This window comes from Pygocentrus nattereri, chromosome 27 (genome assembly GCF_015220715.1).
Source record: "Pygocentrus nattereri isolate fPygNat1 chromosome 27, fPygNat1.pri, whole genome shotgun sequence".
Lineage (NCBI taxonomy): Eukaryota > Metazoa > Chordata > Actinopteri > Characiformes > Serrasalmidae > Pygocentrus > Pygocentrus nattereri.
Window position 1 is genome coordinate 26370900 of NC_051237.1, and position 11691 is coordinate 26382590.

The 11691-nt window shown below is 44.1% G+C and overlaps 1 protein-coding gene across 1 annotated transcript in view; it reads right to left on the reverse strand.

The window, feature by feature from the left end:
• ptpn2b (protein tyrosine phosphatase non-receptor type 2b) overlaps window positions 1-11691 on the reverse strand; it is a 53874-nt gene that overhangs the window by 12624 nt on the left and 29559 nt on the right. Inside the window, exon 9 of the mRNA XM_017716929.2 lies at window positions 7064-7168. Within this exon, the coding sequence (XP_017572418.2) occupies window positions 7064-7168 (105 nt within the window). The remainder of the gene's footprint in view (window positions 1-7063; window positions 7169-11691) is intronic.

Sequence of the window (11691 nt, forward strand, 5' to 3'; positions counted from 1 at the left end):
CCTGTGTGTAGTGCGCACTACATAAGGATTAGGAAGCCTTTTGAAATTGAGCCTATATTTTGTCTATATCTTTGCTCCCACTATTGATATTGTAGAACGCTGTCTTATGCAAAGTAAACCCAGCTCACCAGTCAAGTGGCCCGAAGTGCAAAATGCATCTGAAATGACTTCTGAGCAATAAAGCTGTTTTTTGGAGCTCAACTCCAATTTTAAACTGCTGTAAAACGCCGACATGTCAGGTATAGATCGTGTCGTGCCAGCTGGTGCTGGTAAAAGCAATGTTCTGCGTTCATGTGTGGTGAGGCACTTGGTGCAAATCAGGCAGGTGACGTAGATTAGGTATACGGTACAGATCAACAGCAGAGACCGTAAAAAGCAAACTTCAACGTGAAAGCGAAGCAATTTAGAAATCCCGACCAGGTGCTTTTTTAGGTCATAAACCTTGGTCAAAAACCATACCTTGGAACAAGAGGAAGTATGGTCAGCCAACTATTAGCTACACACTTAAAAAGATGGTTCTTGAAGGGTTCTTTAACAAAAAAAAGGTTCTATATACAGGGTGATTCAAAAAGGTTCATCCGATTTCAAAGCACCATATTTTAACAACCGTGAGGCGCCGAGGAACCAATCACACTCCAACTGTAAGAGTGAGTCAGAGAGTTTCTGACCAGCTCCTTCAGTCTGAGAGGAGCTGAGACCCCTGAGCAGAACGTTCTGCGTTCTCCACGTCAATAAGAGCGAATCCGTCAGAACTGAGCAGCGGGATTTTCATCAGCAGTGAAGCTCCAGCAGCTCAGAGCGTTCGGGGCTGGTTCCACAGCACTGGATGATCTCCGAAATCCCACTGAAAGAGCCGTGAGAGCAGCGACGCCCGACACGCTCAGTCCAGTCTGGGATGAGTTTGACTGTGGTGTTGATGTCCGTCCAGCTGGAGGAGCTTCAGACTGAGAACTTGTAGAGTTACATAATAAACTTCATGCTTATTTACACCGTTTACAGCTCACTGCACTGATCTGTGATGATTTACAAGAGAAATCAATCATTTTGAAATCGGATTAATCTTTTTGTATCACACTGTAGAACCAAGAACATTTAAAAAACCCTTTGAATGATTAAATGGTTCCTTGGTGAAATGGCTCTTCAGATTCATGCAGAATGTGCTGTAGATGGTTCTATATAGAACCATTTTGAAAAAAAGTCACAGCACAAAAAAGCGTTCTATACAGAACCATACGCAACACATTCTGCATCAATCTTCATTTCATGATGCAAAGAATCCTTTGATCATTCAAAGGGTTCTTTGAGTGTTCATGGCTCCATACAGAACCTTTGTTCTTTACTGAAGACCCTTTACATTAGCACCAGCGTAAAATGAAAAGACAAACTTCAGATAGTTTTGGCTGACTGACTACATTTGGACTTTTTTTTTTTCCCTTTGTTTTTTTCAGCCAAACTGTTTCCCCTATTCCTTTAAACTGAGAAAGCTGGCCGGCAGCAGCAGCAGCAGCATCTCATGTCCACTCTCACACATACAGCCTGCGGGATGAGCTCAGGGGCCTGGAAAAGCCCGTCTACTAAAATCCTGCGCCCGCGCCGCTGCTGTCTCATTGGGGACGGAGCCCAACGGGACAGTAATCGCTCGGTCACGTGCAGCAGATGCAGCCCAGGCTGTGTGAAAGAGGCACAACAGAGGGCAAAGGGTCAGGACATCAGCGGACAGACCGGCATTGTACCTGCAGCCAGAGGCGAACCTTCCACTTTCTGTCCTCTCTACTTTCAAAGTTAGCTAGAGGCTGTGGGGAAATCTGGAAAGGTAGGTTTACTCTTACCTGCCGTAACCCGGATGATATAAAGAGCATTATAACAGGGGCAGACTGCCGAAAATCCACCACTTTCAGGGTTACGCTACACCCATTTACATAGTGACATCACTACTTCCATGGCTGTGCTAGGGGTACACCTACACTATATTTCCAGAAGTATTCACTCGTCTGCCTTCACACACATGAAATTGAGTAAAATCCCAATCCATGAGAGATGAGATTCTTAATCCATAGGGTTTAATATGATGTCGGGCCACCCTGTGCAGGCCAGACACTGATGTTGGACGAGAAGGCCTGGCTCGCAGTCTCCACTCTAATTCATCCCAAAGGGGTTCTATGGGGTTGAGGTCAGGACTCTGTGCAGGCCAGTCAAGTTCTTCCACACCAAACTGGCTCATCCGTCTTCATGGACCGGCTTTGTGCACTGGTCTGCAGTCATGTTGGAACAGGAAGGGGCCGCCCCCAAACTGTTCCCACAAAGTTGGGAGCGTGAAATTGTCCAAAATCTCTTGGTGCTGAAGCTTTAAGAGTTCCTTTCACTGGAACTAAGGGGCCGAGCCCAACTCCTGAAAAACAGCCCCACACCATGATCCCCCCTCCACCAAACTTTACATTCGGCACAATGCAGTCAGACAAGTACCGTCTCCTGGCAACCGCCAAGCCCAGACTCGTTCATCGGATGCCCAGACGGAGAAGCGTGATTGGTCACTCCAGAGAACACGTCTCCACTGCTCTAGAGTCCAGTGGCGGCGCTTTACACCACTGCATTCCACGCTTTGCATTGCTTGGTGATGTAAGGCTTGGATGCAGCTACTCGGCCATGGAAACCCATTCCATGAAGCTCTCTACGCTGTTCTTGAGCTGATCTGGAGGCCACATGAAGTTTGGAGGTCTGTAGTGATTGACTCTGCAGAAAATCGGTGACCTCTGCGCACTATGCCCCTCAGCATCCGCTGACCGCTCTGTCATTTTACGTGGCCGACCACTTCGTGGCTGAGTTGCTGTCGTTCCCAACCGCTTCCACTTTGTTATAATCCCACTGACAGTTGACTGTGGAATATTTAGTAGTGAGGAAATTTCACGACTGGACTTGCTGCACAGGTGGCGTCCGATCACGGCACCACGCTGGAATTCACTGAGCTCCTGAGAGCGACCCATTCTTTCACTAATGTCTGTAGAAGCAGTCTGCAGGCCTAGGGGCTCGGCTTTATACACCTGTGGCCATGGAAGTGACTGGAACACCTGAATTCAGTGATTTCAAGTGAGTGAATACTTTTGGAAATATAGTGTATTTTAAGGGTAACACTACACTCTTAAAAGATGGTTCTGCAAGAGTTCTTTCTTAAAGAAAATGGTTCACTGACAGTTCACTGTTGGTTCATTGACTGTGTTTACAAGCAAAGATTTTTGCTAATCTGGTTAAATACATTCTGATTACAGATTAAGACTGAGATGTTTATATGTTCATTCTATTCAACAATACGATGGGAAATCTTTGTTTACCTGCGAACTACAACTAATCTGATCCAAAATGATGTGTATGCGTGGAGAACCACTTGGAGTAAACTTTACCATGACCGCAAGCATCACGTGAGTCCAGTCAGAGTGAGATGAGCAGCAGTGAGCAGTGATTGTGTTTTTAACTGCTTTAAAATGACGTCAGACTCAGGAAAACGTCCTTCACACGTCCTTATTAAAGAAGGCCGAGAGGAAGACGTCGTGCTCTGAGACGCATAAGCTGGACGTCCGTCCCACCGCCGTCTTTTAAAGATCAGAGCGTGAACTTCGTCTCCTCTGCAGACCAGTTTCTGCTCCGACGTGTTGAACGGTATAAACTCTCACTGTGACGCGACGCACATGCAGAACGGACTGAAACTTTCCGATAGGGAATGTAATCGGATACAGGCGCTTACACGGATATTATTCTTCTATTTAACTGATTATTTACAGGATTACCCACCTCGATCAATCGGATAGAAACTGTATTCCAAATGGATGTATTCTCTTCCGATTGAGCTATTAATCGGATTATAAGGCTGAATGTAAACATGGCTATTCATGGTTCAAATGGTTCACTCAAAGAGCACTTTGCATAATTAAAGGATTCTTCATAATCATGCAAAGAATTCTTGAGTGTTCATGGTTCTATAGAGAACCATTTTCCTTACTAAAGAACCCTTGAAGAACCATCTTCTTTAAGAGCGTAGGACTGAATCCAGAGCCGGTTTAATGGAAGTTCGGCCACTTCCTATTTCCCTCATTATATCAAAAACAGGACTGCTAAACAGCAGAGGGCGCCCGCGAGTGAGTCCTCAATAAATGGAACTAAATGGAGCCAAACAGCTAAAAACAAAAAGTTAAAATAGTTCCTAATCACTGAACCAGAACTTTCCTTTAGTTTTACTTTTAGACAGTACAAGGATGTAGTTCACTAAAAAACAAAGAAAACTCACCTGCATGTTTCCTTTTTTCCACAGCAAACGAGTTTTGGGCAGCAGAACTCTGGCATTACTGCTACTGAGTGCCGATGGGTTGGCGATCGGAGCAGCTCACTCGCTGTTTGCTTATAGACATCATGACTGTAAATGAGGCGCCGTTTTAATCTCCATCTAACTCCAGTTTAAAAGCCCTTAAAATTGTAACAGCAGTGTGTGCTGTTCTGTGTTCAGGACAGGAATTTTATATTTGATATTTTATATCAAAAATTTTTAAGCATTTATAAACTATGATTTTACTCAAATGCTCCATATTAGCCTATGAATTTGGACTCACTCAAGAGCGCCCTCTAGTGTATGAGAAACCGCAAGACATTAAAGAGTGGTGATTCTCTGGGCTAAATCCCATTTCCATGGTTACAATAGGGATGGGATTACACTCATATTCATGGTGAATGACTGTGTGGATCATATGAACATTATAGAATATTATAGAGAACCATTTCAAATGAAACAAGAAGCCATATCGCCCCCTACGCTTCCTGCCATGTATTACAGTCTGTCAGAGAGTGACTGTGTGGATCATGTGAACATTATAGAGCTTTTTAAATGAAACAGTAGAAGCCGTATCGCCCCCTACGCTTCCTGTAGTGTATTACAGTCTGTCAGAGCGACTGTGTGGATCATATGAACATTATAGAGCTTTTTAAATGAAACAGTAGAAGCCGTATCGCCCCCTACGCTTCCTGCCATGTATTACAGTCTGTCAGAGAGTGACTGTGTGGATCATATGAACATTATAGAGCTTTTTAAATGAAACAGTAGAAGCCGTATCGCCCCCTACGCTTCCTGTAGTGTATTACAGTCTGTCAGAGCGACTGTGTGGATCATATGAACATTATAGAGCTTTTTAAAAGAAACAGTAGAAGCCGTATCGCCCCCTACGCTTCCTGTAGTGTATTACAGTCTGTCAGAGCGACTGTGTGGATCATATGAACATTATAGAGCTTTTTAAACGAAACAGTAGAAGCCGTATCGCCCCCTACGCTTCCTGTAGTGTATTACAGTCTGTCAGAGCGACTGTGTGGATCATATGAACATTATAGAGCTTTTTAAATGAAACAGTAGAAGCCGTATCGCCCCCTACGCTTCCTGTAGTGTATTACAGTCTGTCAGAGCGACTGTGTGGATCATATGAACATTATAGAGCTTTTTAAATGAAACAGTAGAAGCCGTATCGCCCCCTACGCTTCCTGTAGTGTATTACAGTCTGTCAGAGCGACTGTGTGGATCATATGAACATTATAGAGCTTTTTAAATGAAACAGTAGAAGCCGTATCGCCCCCTACGCTTCCTGCCATGTATTACAGTCTGTCAGAGAGTGACTGTGTGGATCATATGAACATTATAGAGCTTTTTAAATGAAACAGTAGAAGCCGTATCGCCCCCTACGCTTCCTGTAGTGTATTACAGTCTGTCAGAGCGACTGTGTGGATCATATGAACATTATAGAGCTTTTTAAACGAAACAGTAGAAGCCGTATCGCCCCCTACGCTTCCTGTAGTGTATTACAGTCTGTCAGAGCGACTGTGTGGATCATATGAACATTATAGAGCTTTTTAAACGAAACAGTAGAAGCCGTATCGCCCCCTACGCTTCCTGTAGTGTATTACAGTCTGTCAGAGCGACTGTGTGGATCATATGAACATTATAGAGCTTTTTAAATGAAACAGTAGAAGCCGTATCGCCCCCTACGCTTCCTGTAGTGTATTACAGTCTGTCAGAGCGACTGTGTGGATCATATGAACATTATAGAGCTTTTTAAACGAAACAGTAGAAGCCGTATCGCCCCCTACGCTTCCTGTAGTGTATTACAGTCCGTCAGAGCGACTGTGTGGATCATATGAACATTATAGAGCTTTTTAAACGAAACAGTAGAAGCCGTATCGCCCCCTACGCTTCCTGTAGTGTATTACAGTCTGTCAGAGCGACTGTGTGGATCATATGAACATTATAGAGCTTTTTAAACGAAACAGTAGAAGCCGTATCGCCCCCTACGCTTCCTGTAGTGTATTACAGTCTGTCAGAGCGACTGTGTGGATCATATGAACATTATAGAGCTTTTTAAATGAAACAGTAGAAGCCGTATCGCCCCCTACGCTTCCTGTAGTGTATTACAGTCTGTCAGAGCGACTGTGTGGATCATATGAACATTATAGAGCTTTTTAAATGAAACAGTAGAAGCCGTATCGCCCCCTACGCTTCCTGTAGTGTATTACAGTCTGTCAGAGCGACTGTGTGGATCATATGAACATTATAGAGCTTTTTAAATGAAACAGTAGAAGCCGTATCGCCCCCTACGCTTCCTGTAGTGTATTACAGTCTGTCAGAGCGACTGTGTGGATCATATGAACATTATAGAGCTTTTTAAATGAAACAGTAGAAGCCGTATCGCCCCCTACGCTTCCTGTAGTGTATTACAGTCTGTCAGAGCAACTGTGTTATTAAACATTGCGTCAACAATAAAAATCCATGGCAACATTTTTTTCATAATTGACATTGTTTTGCATTTTCTTCACAACTCTTTTCATCCGTAATGTTAACAAGCATCTTCATAGCTGGTCTGTCAAACGTACTGCAAAGAGCACAACACTTCATACTCAGCCCTTCAGTGCTGTATTAGTAATGAAGTATCTATAGGACTGTATTATATTCCACACAAGTGGCCAAACAGACTACGACTTCTAAATCGGTCAATAAAGGTAAAGCACACACATCAAAAATCCTTCCAGCAGACATTTTTACCTTTTCCTCTTCTTTTCGGAGTCGTTTATCCTGGGCTTTGATTGTTTTTGGGGAGTCTTCTGTGAGGAGATGGAAATCTTCTCCTCTCTTTGTCTCTTCCGAGCACTGAGAGGAGAAAAAAACAAACAAACAAAAAAAAAAAAAAAAACACACAACATTAGTAATTCTGTACATCAACACTTTTGGGTTTTGAGTAGCAGCAACTCTAAGTGGCAAAATATTTTTTTAATGAATCAATTCATTAACAATTCATTTTACAATTCACTCTCCAGTCCAACCAGTCCAAAAACAGCTTGTTGTGAATCCATCATAGCTGTGATGTCACAACCATGAGCGCATTTGTATATGACCGCCTGTTCAGCCAAACAGCAGCTTAGCCACCCAGTCACTCTGAATGTGGTTATTCATTTTATTGGTGCCAGCCAATCAAATCAGAGTAATTTACATACACATATCAGTCTTAAAGGCACAGTACAGTCTAAAAAAAATTCTGTGGGTTAAAGAGAGGCTTGAAAATGGCCATGTGAAAATGAACTATAACTGTTTTTGGCACAGAGGGCGGCATGGTGGTGCGGTGGGTAGCGCTGTCGCCTCACAGCGAGGAGGGCCTGGGTTCGGTTCCCCGGCCCGGTGACCGGGGTCCTCTCTGTGTGGAGTTTGCATGTTCTCCCCGTGTCTGCGTGGGTTTCCTAGTAGTAGGGGTGGCAACATTGCAAACCATCAGAATTTCACATGAAAGATCAATGTATTTAAGCCAATACCACAGCTGAAATATCAAGGTCATTTTTAGACTCATATTTGTTTTAAGACAGTAAAGGCTTGTGTAGGTGTGAGCGCAGGAGAGAAAATCAATAATAAATGCAGCCAATATAGAGACCTGCTAACCACTGAGCACTTTCGCTGTGCCCATTTCCTGACGGCTGGCTCTGTTTATGACAGTCATCGTGGCCTTTTGCAATGCTAACAGTCATATCACGCCTTCCTTTTACTGGTTCAACAAAAGCTTTAAAGGGTAACAGCAGAGAACCAATGAGCGCAGATAAACAGGTCATTTAGGCCCACTGAGTGTGCATGTACTCTTTAATTAAAATTAAAATGAAATTAAAATTAAAACGCACCTTTTTAACATCACATTTCCATCATTACATCTGGAACCCAAAACACTCCCAATCAAAAAAGGTAATAAAACCTCATGTCATTTAGCAGAACACTGACCTTTCTGCCCATTTGCATGTGGCTGGTGACCAATTATTACTCAGCTTACCAAAATATCACTTAAACTGAGGGACGCTGACGTCTCTTTGACATTTACATGACTTAAAGGACAGTGAATCACCAAAACCGCCACAACAGAGGCGTAAAAAAGTGACTTGTGATGTATAAAAGTGAAGGCGGCAATTCATCTGTATCAGGGTTCAAATGATGGAAGAATTTTTAGCCATAATAAGAATCTGCAGCTACTCAAATACGCCGTTATTCTCTTCTATACTGTGGAAATAATTTTAGCTGCGTACACTTTTAACAAAGAACTGAAAATCTCAATTTAGACTGTAATTAAATATCTCATTTTTCCTTGCTTCTTATGATTTAAATTAAGTCTCTTAACTTTCATTTATTTTTCTTATATCACTGATATTGAACAGTGGCTATCTTCTTCTTTCAGCTGCTCCCTTTAGGGGTCGCCACAGCGGATCATCTGCCTCCATCGTGCCCTATCCACTGCCTCCTTTACTTTTACACCAACCATCTCCATGTCCACCTTCACTACATCCATAAACCTTCTCTGAGGTCTACCTCTTCTCCTTCTGCCCGGCAGCTCCATCTCCAACATTCTCTGACCAATATATCCACTATTCCTCCTCAACACATGTCCAAACCATCTCAACCTGGCCTCTCTGGCTTTATCTCCAAACTGCTCCACCTTCACCGTCCCTCTGATCTGCTCATTTCTAATCTTGTCCATCCTGGTCACTCCCAACGAAAATCTCAGCATCTTCATCTCCGCCTCCTGTCTTTTAGACAGAGCCACAGTCTCCAAACCAAACATCATAGCAGGACGCACTGCTGTCTTGTAAACCTTCCCTTTCACTCTTGCTGCTATCCTTCTGTCACACATCAGCCCTGACATCCGTCTCCACCCACTCCATCCTGCCTGCACCCTCTTCTTCACCTCTTTTCTACACTGTCCATTGCTCTGGATGGTTGACCCAAGATATTTGAAGTCATCCACCGTTACGACCTCTACTCCTTGCATCTTCACCTTTCCACCTGCCTCCCTCTCATTCACACACATGTATTCCGTCTTGTCTCTACTGACCTTCATTCCTCTCCTTTCCAGTGCAAACCTCCACCTCTCCCGATTCTCTTCCACCTGCTCTCTACTCTCACCACAGATTACAATGTCATCTACAAACATCATGGTCCATGGAGCCTCCTGCCTGACCTCATCTGTCAACCTGTCCATCACCATTGCAAACAAGAAGGGGCTCAAAGCTGATCCCTGATGTAACCCCACCTTCACCTTGAAACCATTTGTCACTCCAACTGCACACCTCACCACTGTCTCACTATCCTCATACATGTCCTGCACCACCCTAACATACTTTTCAGCTACACCTGACTTCCTCATACAGTACCACAGTTCCTGTCTTGGCACCCTATCATCTGCCTTCTCTAGATCCACAAAGACACAATGCAGCTCCTTCTGACCTTCTCTGTACTTCTCTACCAACACTCTCAACGCAAAAATTGCATCTGTGGTTCTCTTTCTGGGCATGAAACCAAACTGCTGCTCACTGATCTGAACCTCTCGCCTTAGCCTTGCTTCAACAACTCTTTCCCATACCTTCATGGTGTGGCTCATCAACTTTATACCTCTGTAGTTACTGCAGCTCTGCACATCACCCTTGTTCTTAAAAATGGTGACCAGCACACTGCTTCTCCACTCATCAGGCATCCTCTCACTCTCCAGGATTTTGTCAAACAACCTGGTTAAAAAGTCCACTGCCTTCTCTCCTAAACATCTCCATACCTCCACAGGTATGTCATCTGGACCAACTGCCTTTCCATTCTTCATCCTTTTTAAAGCTGCCCTCACTTCCACCTTACTAATTCTCTGCCCTTCCTGATCCACTATCTCTCCCCCCATTGTCCTCCTCTCTCTCGTTTTCCTCATTCATTAGTTCTTCAAAGTACTCCTTCCATCTACTCAACACTCTCTGTTCACTCACTATTACATTTCCCTCTCTATCCTTTATCAGCCTAACCTGCTGTACATCCTTTCCAGCTCTATCTCTCTGTTTAGCCAAACGATACAAGTCCTTTACTCCTTCTTTACTGTCCAGCCTCTCATACAGCTCATCATAGGCCTGAGCCTTTGCCTTTGCCACCATTCTTTTCACTGTGCGACTAGCCTCACAGTACTCCTTCCTACTTCCTTCATCTCTCTGGTTATCCCACTTTTTCTTAGCTGCCTTCTTCTTCTGAATACTCTCCTGGACTTCCTCATTCCACCACCAACTTTCCTCATCTTCTTTCCTCTGACCAGACGACACACCCAACACATTCTTGCCAGTTTCTCTCACCACCATAGCTGTAGATTCCCTGTCCTCAGGTAGCTCCTCAATGCCCCCAAGGGCCTCTTGCAATTTTTCCCTGAACTGCCTGCAACCATCCTCCTCCTTCAGCTTCCACCATCTAATCTTTGGCTCTGTCTTCACTCTCTTCCTCTTCTTTGTTTCTAATCTCATTCTACAGACAACCACCCTATGCTGCCTTGCTACATTTTCCCCTGGCACCACTTTACAATCTCCAATCTGCTTTAGGTGGCATCTCCTGCTAAGGATATAATCCACCTGTGTGCACCTCCCTCCACTCTTGTATGTCACCCTGTGTTCTTCCCTCTTCTGAAAATACGTGTTCACCACAGCCATTTCCATTCTCTTTGCAAAATCTACAGCCATCTGACTTTCCGCATTTCTGTCTTTCACACCATACATACCCAGCACCTCTTCATCCCCTCTGTTCCCTTCACCAACATGTCCATTGAAGTCTGCACCAATCACCAGTCTCTCCTCTCTAGGGACACCATCTACCACTTCATCCATCTTACTCCAAAATTCCTCTTCCTCCTCTGACAACCGACAACCAACCTGTGGTGCATATGAACTGACCACATTCAAAATCACACCATCAACCTCCAACTTCAGGCTCATGATCCTGTCTGACACTCTCTTTACATCCAGAACACTTTTCCCAAGTAGCTCCTTTAGGATTATCCCTACTCCATTTCTCTTCTTCTCTACACCATGATAGAACAGTTTGAATCCACCTCCAAAGTTCCTGGCCTTGCTTCCTTTCCATCTGGTCTCCTGGACACACAGAATATCTACCTTCCTTCTCTCCATCATGTCTGCAAGCTCTCTGCCTTTACCAGTCATTGTCCCTATGTTCAGAGTCCCTACTCTAACCTCCACACTCCTGCCTTTCCTTCTCTCTCGCTGCCGTCTAACCCGCCTTCCTCCTCTCCTCTTTGATGGTCTTCGACCTACAGTAGTCCAATTTCCACCGGCACCCTGCTGGTCAACAGCACCGGCACCATATTGAACAGTGACTATAATAAAAGATAA